The sequence below is a fragment of the Athene noctua genome, chromosome 2 (genome assembly GCF_965140245.1).
Source record: "Athene noctua chromosome 2, bAthNoc1.hap1.1, whole genome shotgun sequence".
NCBI classification, from domain to species: Eukaryota; Metazoa; Chordata; class Aves; order Strigiformes; family Strigidae; genus Athene; species Athene noctua.
In genome coordinates, this window is record NC_134038.1 from 96,595,353 (window position 1) to 96,618,665 (window position 23,313).

The window sequence follows — 23,313 nt, forward strand, 5'->3', positions numbered from 1 at the left end:
CAAACTGGATTGCAAACTGCAGCACTTCATAAATGACAGCACATCATATTTAGATGTCCTGAAGCATGGCTGGTAACCTCCAGGGAAGGTTCTGAACAGGCAGGATCTGCCTCAGTCAGCTTATCCTGTATTTATAGCTGCCAACACCTAATAATGCAGATCCCTGCAGAAAGACACTGAGAATTTACCTCCAGAGCAGAACTTGTGTGGAAATCCTGTTTAGTATTTTGGAGAGGGGAGAAGGAGAGGGCTTTTCGAACTTGCTGCCATGGTAGCAACTTAAGAGAGAAGTATTTCAGAGAGAGCCATTCCTTCATGGAGGGAGTTTTAGGGTGTCTAACTTAAGAGAGATCTGGAACCAGCCCCCATCCCCCCTTTGCTCTAGCAAGCTGAATATCTCCCAAGCTGAAACATCCCAAATAAAATAAAGGCATTCTTACTGTTTTATGTGAACATTTAAAGTAGCTCAGAGTACAAACAAGACTATATTTCATTGTTCAGACTCCACAGGCAAATGGCAAAATATCACTCAACAGCAGAAGCAGTAAGCTTGGCAATTTGAAACTACTGGTATATCTAAAAGGGTGTTGTATGCTGAGCCTGAACCAATACAGATATTTTAGGACTGGGTTATATTGCCTGTTTAAGTAAGAACCCAGAAAAACAGATTTCTGTCCCACTGTGATTGAGAGGATTGGTTTTTTTCATGAATGCTAATCCAGGTAATGTTTTTCTGTAAGTAAATTAATATGTTTTCATTGTGTGACTGATTTTTGGGTGCCACACCTGCCTCATCAGCCTCTTCTTTTTTTTTTTTTTTTCTAATAGAAAGAACATTACATCTAATCACTGTAGAAGAGAGAAGAGAAAAAATTCTGGCAACCAAACTTAAGAAATGCATCTAAACAAATGAGAATTAACAGTATTGGCAGTACTTTGGAATAACAGTAAAAGACAGGGAAAGATGAAAAACTGGAGGAGGTTGCTGGTGGGAAGGACATTAAGAAGGGTTAGACTCCCATGCACAGCAGTAACAACAGGGATTCAGTTCAGCAGCTGTGGTGCACCTCCATGGAGGGAGCTTGAGCTCTGAGTAACCCATATCTGTACCTTCTCATTTTCTACAATTACGGCGAGGCAAAAAAAGGTAAACTCTTTCCCAGTGCTACTTGTAGCTGCCTTTTTGAATCAGCATGAACAGTAGAGCAAAGTTTTCAGTTTTGTTCAGTCTCTTACTGAGACGCTGACTGGGACAGAGCGCGCAAAGGACATGCTCTCTCTAACGGGATTTCCAAGTAAGTCAAACTTTCCACTGAAGTCAGTTTAACTTGCTTAGACAACTCACTGGATGCCTTTCTGCTTAGTGAGCTCCTAAAGACTTTTATACATCTTGCCCAAGGAATGGAAATCTCACTGTAAGATGTAAGGCAGGTGCAATTGCAGCGTTTTGACTCCAAGGACAGTGAAATGAGCACAGAAACAGGCTTCACAGGGAGGCCGTGCAGTCTGCATCCTTGAAGGGTCTCAGCACCCCACTGGACAAAACCCTGAAGTTTTGGGATTAGGATTTATGCTTATGAATAAAAATAATCGGTCCCCTTTCCTCAACCTTTGTGAATTCTTAATATTAAGAATGTTTTTACATACCGTATGATGCTATAACAGCTGTTCTATGACCCTGCAAACTTCTGTATCTGTTCTAGATAGTGCAATGCTTTTTCTCTATTTCCTAGCATTTCAGATGTTCAATATATTAAAAATGAAAGAGAGATGCAGCATGCGAGAGAGATGCAGCATGCATTCCTCTTTTGTCACTCCATATGTGAGGTAGGGAGGAGAGGATATTTGGAGGCGCTAGCATAGCACCTTCTGTGAGTGGTAGGGAAGACATCACCATTGCTTGCTATCACCTTAGCCTAGGACAAGTCTTGGACTCATCATTAGGATTTGTTTAACTGGTCTATTAATGCAAGTAAGTCATCATGCAAGACATGAAGTACTCTGCTATGCAGCTCTATAGCATAGTCGTTGGGCTTGCTGTGGGACGTGTGAGCTCACAGGGCTGGTGCTTGCTAAATCTCAAATTAAGTGGAACTTTCTCTTACAGCGTTTTAAAGTATCTGTTGGATGTGGAAGTTGAGAGTTTCTTCTCAAGCTTTTATCTTCCTAAGACACAGTATTTCTTCAGGTCCAGTAGGCACCGTCAGGTGCTTGTTTTCCACCCCACAGTACAGCACTGTGAAGTTAATATGATAGCTGAGACACTAGGGTGAGACACTAGCACCCAGGGCCTGATCCAAGTCAGCAGAAAGGGCCGCAGATCAGGCTGAGCTCAGCGTGGGGTGATGAGCAGAGCTGCTGCAGACGGAGACCCTGTGGCCACATGTTCCCCAGAGCCAGCCGACATCAGTAGGAGCTGCAGTTTTAGGCTTACACAATGTGTGTGGCTGCAGGTCTGCTGTTCCCCATTGTGAATAACTTGCAGGTTTCACCCTATTTCCCTTTCAGCCAAACACACACAAATACTTCCAAAAATCCCCCACCCCTAGGAAGATGTATGTTCTTTATGTCCCTGGGACATTGGAGGTGTGTGCAGCAGCCAAAAATGTCTGGCAGCATGTGGCAGGTTGCAGCAATTGTGAAAGAGTCCCTGGGAGCACAGTTGTGAGAGCGGGTCCAAGAAAAGCAAGATACAGCACTGTGCCTCCTTGCATTCACTGCAGGGCATGAGCCTGCTATTGCACAGCTGTGCAATGCTGCACAAATGCTGCTCTAGGGCTCTGGTCTAGAGGCCTGAATTAAATTCCCTGGCAGAAAGTCCACAAGCAGGATTTTTTGAAGAGAAGGGAGGGCAAGTCTTAGGCTTAGCTTGTGGCTTGATGTCTGTTAGCAGTGCTGCAAAACCCAGCCTAAACCAACAGGCTCCTAGCTCTCCTGTTCGCACTCCTGCTAGATTTGTCCACATCCTAGCTGTATCAATTCCTCTACCAAGAGGCCAAGCAGTACTTGTGCCAGCCCAAAAAGGGGTGGCAGAGATGATCCCAGGACTAGGAGCCAGTCAGCTGCTCAAGCTGAGTCTAGTGACAAAAAAAAAAAAAAAAGAAAAAAAAAAAAAGGAAAAAAAAAGAAGAAAAATAGAGAGGCTTATCAAAGTATCCTTTTAACTTCATTTAAGGAATTAAAGTAATGTGGATGTATTAATGTTTCCAGTTTTACCACTACTATTAAGCATTACCTTAGAGGTCATATAGTAGTCAACTTATATGGGTCCAATGTTGGACCCCCCCCATCAAATGAATAACAGAAATGGTATAAAAGAAAGGAGAGGTGACACTGCAGTTGAAGAACAGAGCAAAAGCCAAGAACACTTTAATGGGCTTGTGGTCTGGCTTGGTTTTGCTCTTTTGCAATATCCCACTCTTCTGTTAAAGTACATTGCCTTGTCCCACAAATCTTGTCTCAATTAATTTGGGGGCACCACAGCTACCACAAACCCACCATTCTGGCACCCACAACTGCCAGTCTGAAGCTTTGATGCACATGAATAAATCATTGCATGGCCACAGGAAGTGTAAAACTGAAGTAGCCAGTAGGACTGTCTTCTTATTGGCTTCTGAGTCAGTCACTGGCTTCTAATTCAGTTAAACCATCAAAGACTACCATGGACCTGACTTCTGTGAACTGTGAAGTCAGCAGTGACACCAGCAGCACCAGCCAGTGAATTAAGTAGAAGCTGCAGGTGCTGCAAACATCACAGAAGATGGCGCCAAGATCTGCCCATTAGTACTCGCCGATTCAGAGGTCAAGACACCGTGTTACGTGTAGGAATACAATAACGTCCTCATCTTCCACCAGGAATCAGCCTGTGAACATACAAATATCTAATGAACCTAGTAACATCTTAACATAAGGCTTAAAAAAAGTTTTACTGGCATTACTCCGCAGCAGAGAGGCACTTTTGCTGACCCTCTGCAAATAAACATTCTCAATGGATTTGAATGAAGGTGGATTTTCATTGCTTCAGATTCACAGTGCCACCTTATAGCTACGGTTTTGCTTGCCATCTCCTTCCTTTCCCCACACCAGGGAAGGTTCAGACCTCTGCTAACAGATGGCCATTCAAGAAAAGGTCTTTGCCTCGCAAATCCTTCTGGCTCATGGCTGGTGACTGTCTGCAGAAATCTTAAGGTGGCACGGTGGTGGTTTGCGATGTGAGCATGAAAGCTCACTCCTAGGAATGGTAAACAACTAGCTGGTGTGTGAATGTCATTTTTGGGAGGGGCACCTGAAGAGGCTCTAAATAGGCACTAGAAGTAGGCCTGGAAATAGACACTCAAGACAAAACAATGAAATCAGGTAGGTAACTTCACTATCCGATCTGATTAGGTAAGTCAAACCAAAAGCAAAGGTCCTGCTTTAAACAAAGGAGCCAGCCTCCTGATCAGCAAGTCATTGCAGACTGTCATTAGCACTATATCATCTAGATGCTTCAGGCTCCACTGCAAACCCTATGTACCTAAACCACAAATATTCCCATGGCATCTAATGGCACAAAAATGCAAATCAAGTTGTCTCCACAAAAGAGGGTAAGCTTCAGCAAATGTGATTCATGGTCTTAGTCTTTTCCATGGAGCTCAGAGCTCACAGAACATGGGGAAGAGGACAACTGAAAAGACAGAGAATGCCTTAGGTCAAAAATGGGGAGGAGGTAGGAGAAGGAAAACAAAGATGGCAGAAGGAAAACAACACATGAGAGAGTGAACTGAGAATGTGAAGAGCTGATAAGCTAAATAGGATAAAAACACTCTTTTGGTAAGTGTTATTTGTTCAGCCTAAGCCTCCTTTTCCAAATAACCTGGGGCAAACTGCTGGTTTGCCATAGCGCTCATAAAACTGCAATAGGTGGCCCTTTTAGGTTTGGTTTTGTTTGTTTAGTGAAAGCCTGACAACCCAATTAACTTTCTTTTGGTCAAAATCTGTTTGTGCTAGTCTTAACCACTCATGTACAACAGAACAAAGGTCTGGCTTGCACACCTCTTCTTTGGAGACTTTTATAGAAGAAAGTGTGGAGGGAAGTTCATTGCCTTGTGAAAGAATTGGTCTGACCAGAAGTTTGCAGTGTGTAAGTTTCAGATCTTCTGATTTTTTTCCTTGCAAACATATCCAGGCCCAAGCATAGCTACCATCAGTAGTGCAGCTGGGGAAAAAAAACAACCACAAAGTAGAAAGCATGATCGACAAAGCATTTGCGTTGTTCTACAGGCAGGCCTTGAAACTTCCCAAGTTCAGTAAACTTTTGGGTACACATTAATGAACAAGCCCTGGCAGGGATCAGAAGGTAATTTGCTTCTTATGTCAGGTGGGCCTCATAATATTTTCCTTTCTGTAAAATATGTAAAAGATCTTGTCACAATCACATCAGTGTTTGGTTCTCAAAGCACTCCTGGGAAGGAAGGAGGCAGAGATCAGCTGGGAAACTTGCCCCAATTTCACGGAGCTTGTGTCACACAGATTCATGGACCACCTGAGGCTGGAAGGGACCTCTGGAGATCACTGAGTCCAACCCTCCTCTCTCAAAGCACGGACAACTTGCTTAGAGCTGTGTCCAGTTGAGTGTTGAATATCTCCATGGATGGAGATTTCACAGCCTGCCTGAGTGCCTCTTACAGTGTTTGGCCACCTTCAGAAGGAAAATGATTTTACTTAGGTTTAAATGAAATTTCTTGTATTTCAATTTGTGCCCATTGTCCTGTCACTGGGTACCACTAAGACCTTGTCTCCATCTTCCTTACTCTTTCCCATCAGATATTTGTATGTATTGGTAAGATCCCCCTGAGCCTCCTCTCCTCCAGGCTAAACAGTCCCAGCTCTCTCGGCCACTTCTTGTACGAAAGACGCTCCAAGCCCTTAATCTTCTTACAGCCCTTTGCTGGGCCTGCTTCAGCATGTCCATGTCTGCCCTGCACCACTGAGCCTAGAACTAGACCCAGCACTCCAGCTGTGTCTCACCACAGAGCAGAGGGGAACAATCACCTCCCTCTACCTGCCTAACGCAGCTCAGGGTTGCCAGCTACCTTCTTTGCTGCAAGGGCATGTTGCTGCCTCATGGGCAACTTCTTCTGACGCCCTGGGATGCCCAAGGCCTTTCCTGCAAAGCTGTTCTCCAGCTGATCAGTCCCCAGCACCTCTGCAGCCCCAGACTGAGAGCTGCACCCCACCTCAGGAGCTGGGACTTTATCCCGAGCAGTGCTGGGGTGACTGGTCTATGGGGGCTGGGGATTGTGCCCTGTAGCACATCACCACCATCGCTCAGCACTTGCACACTGTCCTCAGCAGAGTTTCTGGGGAATCCAGATGCTTCTTTTGACATCTGTATTGGGCTTACACGGCAAGGCTGTGGTAGCAGGAGGGCTGCAGGGGTGGCTTCTGTGAAAACAGACCAGGAGCTGCCCTCATTTTGGGCTGAGCCAGCTCCAGCTGGCTTCAGGACAGACTCACCAACGGCCAAAGCTGAGCCCATCGGTGATGGTGGTAGCACCTCTGTGATACCGTATTTAAGAAAGGGTAAAAACACTGTGCAGCAGAAGCTGTGAGAGAGGAGCAAGAATACATGAGAGAAACAACTCTGCAGATCCCAAGGCCAGGGAATAAGGAGGGGGAGGAGGTGCTCCAGGCACCGGAGCAGAGATTCCCCTGCAGCCCGTGGTGGGGCAGGCTGTGCCCCTGCACCCCATGGAGGTTCATGGGGGAGCAGAGATCCACCTGCAGCCTGTGGGGGACCCCACGCCAGAGCAGGTGGATGCCCGAAGGAGGCTGTGACCCCGTGGGAACCCCACGCTGGAGCAGGCTCCTGGCAGCACCTGTGGCCCCGTGGAGAGAGGAGCCCACGCTGGGGCAGGTTTTCTGGCAGGACTTGTGACCCCATGGGGGACCCACGCTGGAGCAGTCTGTTCCTGAGGGACTGCGCCCTGTGGAAGGGACCCACGATGGAGCAGTTCGTGAAGAACTGTAGCCCATGGGAAGGACTCACACTGGAGAAATTCATGGAGGACTGTCTCCCATGGGAGGGACCCCACGCCGGAACAGAAGAGTGTGAGGAAGGCGCAGTGGAGAAGAGGCATTATGGGCCGACGGCAACCCCACTCCCCATCCTCTGGGAGTCCGGAGTGATGTTATTTTGTTTAATTTCTGAGTTTCCTGCTGCGTTATTAAGTGGCAATAAATTAAATTAATCTCCCGACCCGAGCCTGTTTTGCCCGTGTCGGTAACCGGTGAAAAGATCCTTTACTCCCGCGGAACCGCAGGCCCGGGACGCGCTGCAGCGCACGCACCCAGCCAGGCCCGTGGGGTCCCGGCCCGGGCCCGGGCCCGGCTCCGCGCTGCCGCCGGTGCGAGCGGCCTCTCCCCGGGTGCCCGTCACCGCCGGCGGGCGGGACCTCCGGGGCAGGCGGCGCCGGCGCCGCGGGGAGGGCGGCCCAAGGTCGGAGCGGGGCCCGGCGGGGCGAGGCCCGGTGCTGCCCGCAGATGGAGTACGACTGGCTGGGCTTCGGCTACGCGGCGCTGGTGGCGGCGGGCGGCGTCGTCGGCTACGCCAAGGCAGGTGGGTGCCGGGGCTGCCCGCGGGCTCCGCTCCGCCCGGCCCTGCCCGGCCCCGGCCCCGGCCCCGGCCCAGGCCCGGCGGGTGTCCGAGCGCGCCGGGAGGGAGGGCCGTGCGGCTGCCGGGCCGAGACCGGGGGCTTCGGACCGGCCGCGGGAGCCGGCGGGGTGTGTGGCGGCGGGGGGCTCGGGCGCAGGGGCCTGTCCCGCTGTGGCGAGTGTCCCCGGCCAACCCTCCTGAATCCTTGTTGCGTGGGAACGGTGCTCGGCTCAGGTCTGCCGAGTATCTTGCCGCTAAAGTATCTTTTCTTCAGATGGTTTTCCTGGATTATTTTTAGTCACGGAAACTTGCAAGTACAGTTATTTGGTCTGCAGACTGGCTTTGTATGAGTTCTTTTGCTGACTGCTCTATCTTTCATTTTATTCAAGGCAGTGTCCCTTCTCTAGCTGCTGGGCTTCTCTTTGGTGGCTTAGCAGGACTAGGTGCTTACCAGCAGTCCAAAGACCCAAAGAATGTGTGGCTTTCCCTCGGTAAGTTTGCTCGGCACCCAAGTACTAAAGCATTATTGGCAGCGGTGGGAATAATCACCTTTTTTTCTAGCATGTTTCAGCTGATCCGATTTGTACAAATGTTGGAAGTGGTGGCAGGACCTGCTGCCCACAGCCTCTTGTGTAAGAGCATGGTATCTGGTTCTAAAACCTAGGTTGTCCTCATTGAAGTCAGAGTTGGTGAGAAATACCTTTCTCTTCTGCCAGATTAGATACCGTGTTAAACCAATGTAGGCACAGGAAACGTATGTGAAAAGTGGTTGTGAAGCAGCGGTTTTGGCCTGCCGTTCTAGAATAACCTTTTTTGCAATAGTGAAAGCACTGTGACAAGTGATACGTAGCTTTGTGGAGTATTTGTTTGCAGAAGCATCTCAGAAGAGCAGCACATGTTTTAATGCATCTTATGCTGTGGAAGGAACAGTCTGAAGTATGTAAAAGAAAGGAGGCAACGATCTTCTGCTTGCTTACCGTAGATGGGACAAGAAGTGTGGGTTTAGCTTGCAGTTAACATTTCAGCTGAAGGGGAAGGATAAAGCGACAGTGGAAAGTATTATGAAGCACTGGAAGAGATCAGCTGAACCTCAGGGACTTCCATCACTGCAGGACTTTAAAACTGTTTAAACTAGTATCTGTCAGAAATTGATCTTGCCTTTGGGCACTAGCCTAGATGGCCTTTGAGGTTCCTTCTAGTTCTGTAACCACGCCATAGTATTATTAGTGTTATGATACTATTTAGCATTACAATGATTTAAGACTATTTAAAACCAATAGGACTTGATCACAGAATGTGCTGAAAGGTTTTATGAGGCCCCTGGTAGTTACTGCAGAGGACTGAACTGCCTTGTTGGTAAGGAAGGAAATGTAAAACACAGCTCAATGTGGAGCAAAGTTTCCATTTGTGAACTGTCTCTTCTGCTCTGGCGCACTGCGGGATTTGCTGCGCATCCCCGGCACGAGTGTTTAGGCAGCATCACAACAGAAAGATGAGCAGCTTTCGTCTGGACCATGTGGTGCATGTAGTGCTTTCAAGCAGATTTCTTGAAAGCGGTGTTGTGTCCCAGTCTAGTACAACTCTATTCATCCATTCCTCCTCATCCCTGCTGCGATGTGCAGTTGTGGCTCATGCCGAGCTTTAGGTTGGTCACAGTACATCACAGGTAGAAATCCAGAAGAATAACCTTGACAGAATATTTTTAGAATACCTTTTGCCCTGTCTGATGCAAACAAACTCAAGAGCTTTGGAGAAGGGTATACAACACCTCCACCTGCCTTTCTTCGTCAAAAAAACAAGAGCCCTGTAACTCTTACGTGAATACTGACAGGATTTTTTTCCCCAGACTTAGATATAGACAATATAGAGTAATGTTAGTTGCTCTTTCGGTTTGATCCCTTAGATTACTTTCTGTTTGCTAATTCACATTTTCAAGTGGGGTGGTTTTATTTCTAGCTGTAGTATTCAGTGCCACCTTCAAGTTCAGAATGTCACAGAGAAATGGGAACTGTGATAACATTTTTCTCCCACATAGTGAACTTTGTCCCAGCTTTCTGACAGTTTTGAGCCTATTTGTATTCAAGAAAATAATCATTATTCTGCAGATAAGGAGAAGCTGAGGGTTAGTGAACTGTCCTGAAGATTGGAGGTTGTGGGTGATTAGACAGTAGTCTGAACCTTGATGAGATCTACTCGCTTCTACTGAGCAGTGGAGCATGCTTGCCAAAGCTGCTGAGAAGCTTCCAACAGCTCTACTGTGTAACAGAAATAAGTAAAATGTTTGCATACACTTCCTTGTGGGGAGGAGGGATACGTTCCTGTCTGTAGATATAGGCCTGTTTGGTTGGCACTGCTAAATGTTGTCCAAGCATTGCTGTGCTGCACTGGTATTTCTGTTTCAGATGGTTCTGACTGGGCTTCTTTTCCACAGTGGCGTCTGGAACCTTGTCTGCTGTTATGGGAATGAGATTTTACAACTCTAGAAAAGCAATGCCTGGGATAATTGCTGGTGCCAGGTAGGTAGTCACCCGTCTTTTTGTTCTTGTCTGTATTTTTGAATAAGCATTTTATTTAACTTTGTGGAACTATATTTAAAAATGTTATGTGGCAAGTTCTGTGAAAAATGAAATCTTCTGGTGGAGTTCAGCTAAATGAAATCATGTCAATGTTTTCTTCCTTCTTGTTTTTTATGGGACTTCTGCCTCCACCCCTCCTTTTTTTTTTTTTTATAACAACTATTCTGTTCAACAGTTTACTGATGGTTGGACGGGTTGGACTGCAGATGATGGAAAAGCCTCTTAAGCCTTAAGTCTGCATCAAGTCACTTGGAGATACGTGATTGAGAAGCCTGAAGATGCAACTGCCTAAACGTGCTACACAAAAGTGGAAAAGGCACTGCTGTCTGTGCATTGTATTTGTCATATCCTAACGCATGTGGGTTGTGTTCTTAAAGGACTGACATTGAGAGCCCTTGTTATGTCTTCCAAAATGGTATTTGTCTTAACATTTTCTGCACTGTGAAGCAAGAAAATACATGAGCATAGCATTAGTTTAGCTTCTGGTCCTGCAGCTTACTGTAGGCAAAGACCTCTTGGCACTTGCATGCAGACAGTTGCGGGATTGAAGCTTAAATTCTAAAATCATGTATACCTTTAAAACAAGGGGAGAGGAGTTGCCAATTTGTCACTAGTAATTAATATAACAAACGTGCTTATTCCATTTCTTCTCCCTTTCCTTGCCAGTTTATCTGGTCATGATATTTGTCAGTCACGGACATTTTCTCCCAGCACTGTTAGAACCTAGTCCCACAAAACACAATCATGGAGCAGGCTGTCAAGGTTCTGCTGTAATGCAATGAATGTAAACCTGTTACTTGCAGTTACTTGTAAGCAGAAGTGCCCAGCTAAATGTCATTCATTTCACTTTTACAGATTATTATTCATAAATCAAAAATATGCTGTATTAGATAATGCTGAACTGTAGGCATAGCTCTTGCATTTCATGAGAATTAAAATGTTACTTTAAATAAAACAAATCATTATTACAAAGTTTTGTGTTCTACACAACTGTTTTTTCTTTAGTCATTCATCTGGATTGGTACAATTTGGTGCCTTTCCTACAGGGTGTTTGGATATATTTGCAAACGTGAATTATATAAATAGCATTCCTGTCCCTGAATGTAGTCACTTGTAAATATAAAAATCCCATGAACTGGGGGGAGGTGTCGAGAACAAAAGCATACAAACTACATATTCAGACATTACATAGAAGTGGTTTGTTGTTTGTTTTTTTTTTTTTCTGAGAGAAATAATCTATTTTAGATTTGAAAAATGCTCTGAAAGACTGAAGGGCTCAGTTGATTGGTCTTCGTCCTGTTTCCCTCAGTGCCTGAAATAATTCTAAATATAAACCTGCCATACAGAAATAATCCTGGGAGCTACACATGGATGGTAATGTATCTCTTTCCTGGTCTCATTTAACTTATGTTCCTTTCTGCACAGATCCTGAGTTTTGATTTCCTCAACCTTTCTTCTTTGGTGGCTAGTACTGGGAGATGGAAGCAGCGGGGTTGATCCATTAGGTTGGTGAGATTCTGGAGTTGCTCCAAGTTCCTAAATATTAGGCTAAATACCTGAGAGAGAGAGAGAGAGAGAGTGTGTGTGTGCGTGCATGCGTGTGTGTGTGTGTGACATCTTGTGCTTTTCCTTCCCTCCTTCCTTGTCGCAGCAAAACAGGCAGGGCAGTGACCTTGCGCTGCCTGGGCAGGAGGCGCAGAGTGAGTGCGGTGGCAGTAGCCAGGCTGTGCCAGCAGTGCAGCAGTTGCCAGGCAAGTGGCAGTGATGAGGCCGGGCTGAGGTCAGGCCAGGCCACCAGGTGAAGCATGTTGGGTGCCAGATCACAGGGACATGGTCAGGCACGGGCACAGCTCCCACAAGGGCAAGGCTCTCAGCAGCCTGGTCCTGGGCCACACAGCTTGGGCCAGATCTGGCTTGAGCACAGGCAGTGAGGTCTCTGGAGGGGGAACTGTACTTGGGGCACCTTCCCAGAGCCCTTATTCATCATCCTGCAAAGTCCAGCTCCAGCTGCACCTGTATTTAACTTTTCCCTCTTACCTCCGTGCAGAGAAAGAAGGGGCTTGCAGGACAGCAGGGGCTTTGTTTATAAATCATCCTTTGAAGTGCCTAATCCCAGGCCACGGACCCAGCATTGGTGGACAGGTGTCTGAAATGTCTTTGCTCTAGCTTGAAAAGGCTAATAAGCCATACAGTAGCATTTAACATGCTTTAAACTACTAGTATGTAAACGTATTTGCCTCTTCATACTGCTTTTGAAACAGTTTTCTGTAGAAGTAAGATGGAAACATAAACGCATGTCCTGCAACAAACTGAGAACAGCCGTGAGTCAGCAGTTTTCTAATTGTATAATGCTGGTCTCAAATCAGGTAACTTGCAAATGTGGGCTGCAATTGGCCTTTAAAGACAAGAGAAAGCAGGGAATTGGACTGATAAGCTTTTGAATTCTTAGACCGAAGTGTTAAACTTTGCTGCTGTTTCATGAGCTTTGGAAAGCAGTGGCTTGAACTGAGAACTGCTGGTAGAACTCATTACCACTTTCCGTGTTCAGGAGAAATAGTAATGATCCAGACAAAGGGAGGAAAGAAAAGCTTTAGCGCCTTATATACTTTTTACTTACATACCCTTGGAACTTTACCAGCATATACTAAATTTCTTAAGTGTTAGATGGCATTTCTGCACTAACAGTTCAATGTGTGTCAATGAGTCAGAGTTAAAATGACTGTACAAAGCCTATTAGCCTTATTACTGGTTTTTTACTTGCTGTTTGCAAGAAGAATTTCTTGACACTTGTCATGCTTTGATTTATGGACAAGTAAAGGCTGTTTGGGTTATGTCAAAGCTATTTCAATGTTCATTAACATATGGTAAAGGCAGTGTGTTTCTTCTAGCCATATTTAGTGCCATAAACAGTACCTATTCATTTTCCTGCTCCAGGTGACTTATGGACACATGAGCTATGGACACATTATTAGTTAATTCCTTGACCAGACTCTGATTTTTAACTAAGTCACTGGCATCTTGTACTGGAGATGAGTGATTCATTTCTCATTTTTTAATTATAAAACCAGTGCACTTATGCCTGTTACAGAAAGTCTGAGGTTGTCCTTCATTGCTAAAGCCAGTTATAGATACATTCTACAAGATAAATTAAGACTCATTTAAATACCATAGGGACATCTGTTAGTACTAAGGGAATGACAAATACTTAAACCTAGACCAATGGCAATTGAATTAAACTCTCTAGTGCACTACTAACCACACATCCTTATCTCCATATAGCTCTTCCAGTGTTAAAGTGTCATTTTCTTTAGGTGCAATTTTCAGAACAAAATACTTGACTTTTTGGTACAACTGTTTTCAATTAAATTGCTTTCCAGTAAGTTAACGCAACACATATATTATGGCACATTAGGTCAACAACAGGAATTTAAATTTTTATATGCAGTTATAAAAGCCATACAAATACTTTTTTTTTTTTACAGTTCTTAAAGTAATCATTAACAGCTTTACATCTTTAAAGAACATACTCATGTTGTACTTTAAAATGGCAGGTTTAATATAACTACTAAGTCTAAAGCATCTAGTCTAAATGCAGTTGTTCACAGAAGTAGCCTAGCTCAACATCCTAAAACAAATTTATTGTACATTGCAAGGTCCTTTGTGGGATATTACTATATAACTTAGCACAGAAGCGAAGGAAAGTATTGAACAGGCATATAAACAGTGAGGTATTGCATTATTAAAGCTTCTGTGTGTTTTCATGTACCTAAGTTGGTCTTTAAGAGCTAAACCAGAAAGCAGCATCTTTGAAGAATAGCCCAATATCCTTCCTTATGTATCTTATTCAACTTTGGTAGTTTAGTTTAACTACCAAAGAAAGACATGTGGTAAACAGGAGTTTACTGATAATTTATGCCTTTTTGGCTAATTCACCCTTAAAATGACTGACAGACTGCAGTGATTCAGGCTCCTTAAAATGTCACTGGGACACTCCCTTGACAGGACAGATATAAATCTCCACAGATCTTTGGTTGAGACAGAACTAATTTCTTTCCTAGTAGCTGGTATAGTTCTGTGTTTTGGGTTTAGGATGAGAATAATGTTGGTAAAACACCGATGTTTTAGTTGTTGCTAAGCAGTGTTTACATGAACTCAAGGACTCTTCAGCTTCTCACCCCACCCCACCAGTGAGTAGTCTGGGGGTGCACAGGAAGCTGGGAGGGGAAACAGCCTGGACAGCTGACCCCAGCTGACTGAAGGGATATTCCAGACCATATGGCGTCACGCTCAGCATGTGAACTAGGGGGAAAGCTGGCTGGGGGCTGCTGCTCAGGAACCGGCTGGGCATTGGTTAGCGGGAGGTGAGCAATTGCATTGTGCATCACTTGTTTTGTATATTCTAATTATTTTATCATTATTATTTATTATTATGTTCCTTTCCTTTCTGTCCTAGTAAATTGTCTTTATATCTCAACCCATGAATTTTACTTTTTTTCCCCCCAATTCTCTCCCTGATACCACTGGGCAGGTGGCGTGAGCAAGTGGCTGTGTGGTGTTTAGCTGCCTGCCAGGATAAGTTGAATCTAATTTTTAGGCTTCATTACAGCTTGGTGAGGTAAGCCTAGCATTCAGTACTTGTTTAGCTATTTGCTAGCATTGCTATATCTTTCTACAGCCATGTATGGGGTAAGTTTTTAGACCTTACTCATGTAGTATTTATCACTGGATTGCTTATGTCCTACTACAAGGCGTTAAGTTCTCATTGCTCTTATAAATATTTGCATATTACAGACCCTAAGTAACTCTTAGGTACAAGTGAGTTCCCAAGTCTTTGTGGGAAGGAGAGTGTGGTGTTCTTCACAAAGCCCGATCTGTGCTTTTACTCTCATCTTTCTGGTAAGGAACCAGCCTAAGACCTGAAAGCCTGGTGCTGCTCTGCTTTAGCCCTGCTTCTAGCTGCTTGTGTACTTCAAGCATATGCCAAGAGAGGATGTTGTGTCGGGTGAACAACTGTAACAGTTGCTTTAAGAGTATGAGGATAGGAGATCCATATATAGAAAAATGTTGAGTGAAATCTACTTCTCAGTAGTTTTGGCAATATGTATTATACAATACTTCAATAAATCCTACTTTATAGCCAATATTTTACATGGTATTATATGTATTATACAGGTAATAGAATACAAGGTCTTTTTTACTTCCTTACTATTGCATAGTCTTAAGAAAAGTTAGAGCAAATAGGCATTTTGGGTTTCCAGTGCAGGAGAACTGAACACAGCTCACATAGTATCTACAACAGATGGCATTTCCTATCTGTTTCCTCCGTATTTGGCCACCCAGTCTGTTCTTCCATGTACTGGCTGAATTGCTGGTGGGCGACTTAAAATATTCATGTTTTTTGGTGCTGAATTGAAAGTAGGACCTGGTAACTGAGAATGAGCAGCTTTGGTTTTCCAGGAGTAATCTGAAAGGAACAAGAACTCAGAATTAATTATGACTCAAAAGGTGTTTCAATCCTTTACAGATAAAAAAATGAGACCTTAAAAATGACTTGTAGTACTCAAGGATGCTAACATAGCAGGATGCTTTGGTCTCTGATATGCTGTCTATGCTTGTTTTCAGATAAGGTTAATGCTTCCTATAGTTTGTGTATCTCATTAGTAATTCTCATACACTACTTGTTTTGCAGCAATCCTTTGAGAAAATACTGAGACTGAAATTCGGTGGAAAAAGGATGTGTATGTCTACAGCTCTGTATCTCCCATTACAAAACTGCTACAGAATGGAAATCTTCTTTCCTCTATCTCACATATTTAAAAAAGCATCTAATTATAACATTGATAAACTTATTAAGACCCAAACAGCCTAGACTGAAGGACAGCTTCTGGAGACCCTTTTGTTCCTTTTGAGATTTTATGCCTTTTATTCCCCTCCTGCTTCGCTAAGAACTCCTGGTGGTGAGTCTTCTTCATCTCTATTTCCCGTTTTGCTATTGATTTGGTAGGATCTGTTCCAAAGTCCGCAGGTTTTTTTGTCCCTTAATATTGGCATCCATCTGCTCTTGGGCACTGGGAGGTGTGCACTACTGTATTCCCAGCCTCAGATTTCCCCTTTCTGATTTCAGATAGTCACCACTTCCTCAAACTTCATGGAATTAAAGTAATTGCCCTGCTGCAGTGGCTGAGAGCTCATGGTTTCCTTCATGTTCATCACCAATTCTGCCATCTTCCCCATCATTTTAAAGTCAGTCATTCGGGACTTCTCTTATCCATCCAGATTCCTGCTATACCTTGCCGTTGTTTCCTTATCTTTCCTAAAGTCTATCCTGCCTCCTCCATTCCTATTTTCATAGTTTAGTTTTCTTTTATTAGGTATTATTGATAACTGTTAAATTAAAAAAAATGTATGAGTGATTTTTTTGTGTGTGTGCCTATGTGTCATTCTGTTTATTATGGCAAACCACCTATATTTGGGGGTATTTTTCAACAGTGGGTTGAACCTGTTAAGGAACAGGTGAGAATCAAGACATTTAAAAAGGAGGAATCACAAGGAACTGAAACTGGGGGTCAGGTCTCCACCTCTTTGAAAACTAATACTGTTCCTTTTTATCATAGGCTGGCATTCCCTGTCTTTCATCAGCAAGTACAATTCCAGCCTACCTTCTCTTTCTTGGCAATGAAGGTCACTATTCTTAGGTCTTGGCATTTTCCTCAGAGAAACTGATCTTTTATACTACATTAAATTATTTAAATTATGGCATTAAAAAACTTAACAGAACAAATGAAGAGAGCAAAACCAGTTGAGAGCCTAACTCATTTCAGTTTGGGTAATACAAAGCAAAGGGTCACCAAAAATGTTAATGTTCAAATATTGACAGATATGAGATAAAACCTGCCATTTGCTTCATCCTTATCTCTCTTCCCATGCAAGTCTGCAAAGTTTAGGCTAAATATGAGGGGTTTAAGCAATAGGATGCTTGCTCTTCTCCAGGACATGGAAGAGTCTCTTAATTGACCTCCATCTGCCAGCCTTTCTGACTTTTACTACACATTTTCCAATTCTAATTACAGATTAACAGTGAAATTATTTCCCTTTGGATCACCATACGCAATTCCTTTTCATTCTCACTACTCACAGCAGTCTAGAGATAGTTGCAGATTTTGTCATCCTGTGAACTTCTTGATCCACACACTGTGACAAATCAAAACTCTTGCTGTTGTGTTTCAGTAATGAGTTGATAAGATAATAAAGTCCAGCTCCAGCCTTCCCTGGTGAGCTTCTGATCAACTCAAGACTCAGAATATGCATACATTTAAGTATATGCTTTATATATGCGTGCCATCTCCTCCCTTCCCTCTCTCCCTTGCAAGTTCCTGAGGGGAGTAGGTAACTTAAAAGAGCAAGTCAGCAAAAAGACAACATTATCAAGCAGGACCATATCAGACTGGTCTGCCATAGGCCCTTTAGGTAAACAATTAATGATTAGGGCCTTGCTATTTCCTTTGAAATAACTAGAGAAGCGTGCTGTTGGGTTTGGACAGTGGCTCTAAATCTTCACTCAAACCAGTTTCTCCTGCATCCTGAGCACTTTGTTCATCTTTTCTGAATCAGGAACCTACCAACAAAGGTGGTGCTCAGAACGTCATCCACACCATAGAGGATCCAAGGTAACAGTTACATTCAGAAAACATTTCACGTTGTTTTTAACTGATGAATGGAACAGCCTTTTAATGTGTTTGTTAATATAATGTACAGCTATGTCATTACTGTTTCATAACTATTAAGAACTGGTCATTTGCATTCTTGTTTGGCTTTTACCTTCTATAATGTAGCAACATCGAAAGTTTCACTTCACAAAGCACACTTGTGATATTTCATGAGTACAAGAGTAGTGTCATCTCAGTATCCACAGACTTACACAGCCAACAAGTGAGATGAAGACACAGTGAAAAACTGTCTTACATGACCACCGCAGAAACCACAGGCCAACTGGATAGGGCCAGTAGATCAAAGAGAAAATAATTTTAATTTACTGCTTATACCATACCTGTAACATTATTTGTGAATTTACTAAGTCACTTGATGAAGGTCGTTGACTTTTTTGAAATTGCTGAGGCCACTGTAAGCACGGATTAGCATCACTCAATTGCATTAAGTGACATTAAACTAAAGACCCACAGAAGACAACGTCCCAAGCTACATGAAAGTCACTGTCAAGAAAATTCCTCCAGATCAAATACAAGCCTTTTCAAAAAACTTTAATATATCTATTTTGCACACTTACTAGTTGGTGACTTTATCAATTCCTACCAGCTACCATGGATTTGTATTTGTGTCCAGTCTACATGACCATTTACTACAGAGTTGTGGAGTTACATTTTTTACAATTCTGCTTAGCCTTTCACCAGTAATGAATGGCAGTTTAGCAAATGGTTCAAACCTTCTAGAATTACAAAAGGTTTGTGCCCTTATTTTCTCTTTTACCTAACAAATAATAGTAGCAATAGTTTCTCTAGCTGTCAGGACTGCCTCTAGACACCTATATTCAATTCACTTAAGAATGATTTATGCCCAGTAATTTTATTTACAAAACTTGAGGAAAACCTTATTAAGGGCTAATAATTCTTTTAGGAAGCATGGGAAATTAACATTTTTCTTTGTCTCAGATATGTACGGTAAAAGGATGTTTCTTACCTGATACAGGTACACCAAGTGGAGCTAGCTGTATCCGTTGTCCAGCTGATCCAACTTCTTTTTTATGAAAGGAAGTGATGTTGTAAGCAGCACCACTTACAAAGCCAGGATTTCCTGTTGACATTACAGAGTTTTAGTATTTTTAGTTGCATTCAGAAAATCTTGCCTACTTTTTGTAGTCACTTCAAAATACATTTGCAGTACCACAAGAGTACTAAGTTCTTTAAAAACTCCCTAGTGTTTGTCTGTTGAAAAAAAAAGAGTACACATTCATTCTTTGCTTGTATATTAACTGGACCCTTTACAGCATTTAACATGCTCACTAAGTTGCTGATCCAGTACATCTGATCTGCAATTCAGCAAGAAAAAAGACAACAGAGTGGGATGAACATTTCATAAGTACTTTCATTAAACTTAGACCACATAGAAAGGTTTACACTGAATTTTAGAGATAGGTAGGATCTTACCTTTTACTTACAGCTACTTGATTTACTGGAAGCTGGTTTAAGCACTTCAGTATTTGGAAACTAGCGCTCAACACTCTTGTGCTTAAAATGTTTGGTGTAAATCTATCTAAAATAATGGAACCAAACTTCTCTTGTGGGTAGTGGGTGCACCACATGAAGTCGACTTTGCTGGTCACACAGTTAAAGGCCTGCTATAAAAGTCAGACCCAATTACTCTCTTTCTTTAACCCCAGTTATAATTCTGTTGAGCCTAGTTTTGGTCCAGATCTTTCTTTAAAGCAGTGCTACCTTCAGAAGGCTGACATAACCGCCCTCATTTGGAAGCTGAGAAACAGTGTATATTTACACACACAATTAGTACTGAAATTATTGTCCAATGGCAGTGGGATCTGTTACAATACTTACACTCTCTACTCCAAGAAAATGTCTTACCTTCTTCATGTCTGTCATCACTTGGGACAGCGTTAAGACAGTGCTGGCACAACGTCCAGAGAGAAATGCTTTTCTTTAGTGCTGTGGTTCTTTATTCAGCAGTATTAAATTTGTGAACTACAAGGCCATGCACAGTAATTTTAAGTTGATCTTTATCAAGTGTGAGCATTTTTATGGTATTAATATTCAGCATGGTTCCAATGGTAGTTGCAGTAAAACACACAGTATCTGATTTGACAGTTTTTCTGTCTCCTAATCTCTGCCCTCAGTGCAATCCCAAAACGGTCCTCTTCACACAAGTACTCCCAGCCCTCTGTGCTAATTTCAGAGCTCAGAGAAGTGGATCTATAAAGCTGCAAAACTGGTCATCTGCAAACCCAAAAAGGTATCCTCAGCTAATTACAGCTGCGTTGGGTCACTGCATACCTCCCTGTTCAGGAGCACTAACAAAAAGCATTCAGCTAACTCAGTTTTGCCAGTCACCCCAAACTGTCACTTCTGTAAATAGTTGGGTCTCCAGTGGCTTCCCTGTGTCTAGTTGATGCCAGTCTCCATCACAGTAAAGAATGACACAAAAGTCCTGGTGAAAATTACAACTTTATTGAAGTATTATAATAAAATTTAACGTTCTTGTAGTCTTTAAGTTGTTCTTCTTTTTCAGGAATTTGCCTGAAAAACAAAACAACAGTTTTAGTGGTTTGTTCATCTGCCTGTGCACATACACACACATTCTGTTATTCCCCCAGTTCTAAATTATTTCACTGGGAGTGGTTCATAGCTCTGACAGCTCAGTAGCATTCCTTAAAATTCTGAGGTCTGAAAAGAATATGACAGGCCTCAATTAATATAACCTCAGAAAGACAACTGGCTGCTTCTTACCTACAGCTCAGCAAAGCTGCCTTTTTGTCAAAAATTGCTCAACCATTTTTTTGTTCTCCTTACCTGGCAATGATGTGCTTTATGAATCATCCTGCAGGAAATGAGAGTGCAGCCAGGAGGAACAGTCTGGGTGAAACCGAGGTCTGGAGGTGTGATCTTTTGTTGGATGAGAACAAGGGAAGGAGAAAAAAAACCAAGTTCAATATAAAATAACAGAATAATTACAAATATAAAAAAAAAACACTATTGCAAAGCACAGTTCCTTACCTTTGACCACTGCTGTAGAAAAGAAGGGGTTCTTGCTATAGAAGTATTGATCCATCAGGCATCCAGGAGGTCTGGCAGCAGGTATACAGGCAAGCACTCATGGCCACGATGTCAGCAAGCGTAAGCATGGCTCAGGCCATACTCCCTACCTCAAACAATACATACTTCATAAAGGATAAAGTCATTGAATCGTTTGAGCTGGGTCGTGAGTTCAAATAGTTGCAATGAGACATATCACACAGGCAGTACACACCAGAGGGGCCAGAAACTGGGCAAGAGGTGAAACATTCCAGCAGCTTTACAATGCTCGAAGCAAACTGTGTTTAGACACAAACTAGGCTGCTTGGAAACCTGTTTCCACCCTCTTACACTACAGTAATTCCACCAAAATCTATGCAATCTCAGTGCTGTAAAATCAGTGTAACAGATAGAGAATCAGAACACAGTCAATGGTGCAAGTCCCAGGTGCTGTTATGAAGAAGCAGTCCTTCAGGAGAGGTGCATATGCTACTTCTTTAGGATCTCTTCTTCACCATTATCCAGCAACAGTGCAGTGACATGCTGTCAATTATAATTATGGTAATAAAATACTCTCTTTTAAAGCACAGTAAGTTCCAAAAGTCCAGAAGAAGTCACAATGAAGACAGCAAGGCTTGACAAAACAGATTACAACTGAAAATGAAGTATAGGATCATCTGGAAACTGCATTGTAAGTGCAATTTTTACAAGAAAATGTAAAACATAAATAGGCAATGTGCAAAGAACCAGGCTATAATTACTATAAATTACCTTTTGGATCCTCTAATTTTTCATTCAACCTTTCTTTGCATGATAGCTTTTCAATAGGTATAATTAAGTTCTCATCTGTAGACAAGGAAAAGGAAAGGAAGAAAAAGATGGAAAGACAGAACTTTAGAAAAAGTGTATGAAGAACCTGGCTAGGTGATGTAAAAGAAATGAGGGAAAACAAAGCAAGAAAAAATAAAGTTCTGACAGATTTGTAACTATAATGGCTTATTGCTATGTTTTCTGAAGCAGGAAATGTTACTCTAACAAGTTACTTTACAAGGTCCTTTCTAATAATGGAATAAAAATGTGATTAACCAACAATGCAATCACATTCCAGTCATACAAATACATAAATCAAGTTTAAGCACTCAGGTGTATGTGCAAAGTTGACTGAACATAACCTTACAATTCTTTATGAATAATGCATTTGTAACTATTTGCTCTTATCTTATTTCACCATAGGGCAATGTTGTGGATGACAGAGGAGGAAAAAAAGCACTTAAATAAACTAAACATAGTTATTTAAACTATAAACAGCACAGTGTCAACTTTCAATTTTGTCAATATGAAAAAAATAAAAACCATATAATTTACATGTGTTGTATTTCTGTGATTGGTGTGCCAGCTATCCTAGTTTCATATGTGTCTGTCTTAAATGTTGTTGCCTCCCCAGTATATGAAACATCATATGCAATTTAAGATACCGATGGAAATAATACCAAGTATTTTTGAACTTACAAAATAATGTTTTACTTTCTTTTTCTTTAAACTTTTGGTAGATATCCAAAGTAAGCCAGTACGACAAAGGACTGATTTTTAGCATTAGCATTCATCTTAATTTCCAGTGCAATTCAGTAGGTAGATGTCTAGCTTATTAATGCATACTTTTGGAAACAGCTCTTTGCCTTTTTGTGCCTAATTCCCTTGCAAGACTATTTTATGAATATATTTATTAATTCTGAGGCACCCAGATACTATATTTTGTAAAACAAAAAAGTACATATGACTGCTTTAAAACGTCTGTTCCGTTCCATCAAAATTCTAGTAGGTGTGGTTATTTTACCATAATTTCAGATGGACCTGAAACTTACACCTCCCCTGATTTTCAGTGAGAAAATCAGGTTTGTTGAGACTACAAATGGTTAGTAAAGTTCTATTAAAAAAAGGTGTGGCATCTATATGTCAACAAACTTGAAACTCTGTAAGTGTGAGGCTAGGTGGTTTATTGGCATGAAAGTATTTGGGAGTGACTCATGCTTGCTGGACAGTGGCTGCAAAGTTGGTAACAAGGTACCTCCCATACCAGTGTGATGGGACTGTGTACTTAAAGTATAGGGCTTGGCAGTTAGAAGATCGATTTTAGTCTTGAGTCTGATGCTTTCCTCAGTGAAATCTTAGATAAGCCATTTAACTAGTCTTAGTCTTCACTCTATAAAATTCTGGTAATAATGTTCTTCACAAAACACAGTAGCAAAAGGGATTCTACTGCAAGTTCCTTGCTGAAAATAAGGGAACTTTTCATGCAGTAACGTATTCAGGACAAGGCTAGTAGACTGTTAAAAGACATGTTTAG

General features: G+C 42.4%; 2 protein-coding genes and 1 long non-coding RNA gene across 10 annotated transcripts in view; 2 read left to right on the top strand and 1 right to left on the bottom strand.

The window, feature by feature from the left end:
* Positions 1 to 7,434: 7,434 nt before the first annotated feature.
* LOC141956978 (transmembrane protein 14C-like) lies at positions 7,435 to 11,184 on the top strand. The gene is made up of 4 exons (XM_074897895.1): positions 7,435 to 7,600; positions 8,026 to 8,127; positions 10,068 to 10,152; positions 10,388 to 11,184. The coding sequence occupies exons 1-4, from the start codon at positions 7,525 to 7,527 to the stop codon at positions 10,443 to 10,445; spliced, it is 321 nt and encodes a 106-aa protein (XP_074753996.1). The 5' UTR covers positions 7,435 to 7,524; the 3' UTR covers positions 10,446 to 11,184.
* Positions 11,185 to 13,295: 2,111 nt separating this feature from the next.
* The window catches only part of MAK (male germ cell associated kinase), a 32,568-nt gene continuing 22,550 nt past the window's right edge, over positions 13,296 to 23,313 (bottom strand). For 5 of the 8 annotated variants that reach the window (XM_074899671.1, XM_074899666.1, XM_074899669.1 and 2 more), the window contains 3 exons: positions 21,741 to 21,815; positions 18,907 to 19,020; positions 13,296 to 15,676 (listed from right to left, as the gene is read on the bottom strand). In XM_074899671.1, the coding sequence (XP_074755772.1) occupies positions 15,522 to 15,676; positions 18,907 to 19,020; positions 21,741 to 21,815 (344 nt within the window). In that variant the 3' untranslated portion in view covers positions 13,296 to 15,521. The other 3 variants (XR_012633158.1, XR_012633159.1, XM_074899672.1) reach the window with 3 other exon arrangements.
* LOC141957725 (uncharacterized) lies at positions 15,689 to 16,625 on the top strand. Its single transcript, XR_012633160.1, has 2 exons — positions 15,689 to 16,169; positions 16,337 to 16,625. It is a non-coding gene; the product is annotated as an uncharacterized LOC141957725 (long non-coding RNA).

Bases quoted from the DNA above. Each gene is read 5' to 3' on its own strand.
- LOC141956978 (XM_074897895.1), top strand. From the start codon at position 7,525: ATGGAGTACGACTGGCTGGGCTTCGGCTACGCGGCGCTGGTGGCGGCG. The intron at 8,128-10,067 runs GTAAGTTTGCTC...TCTTTTCCACAG, and splicing joins GAATGTGTGGCTTTCCCTCG to TGGCGTCTGGAACCTTGTCT. The intron at 10,153-10,387 runs GTAGGTAGTCAC...TCTGTTCAACAG, and splicing joins GGGATAATTGCTGGTGCCAG to TTTACTGATGGTTGGACGGG.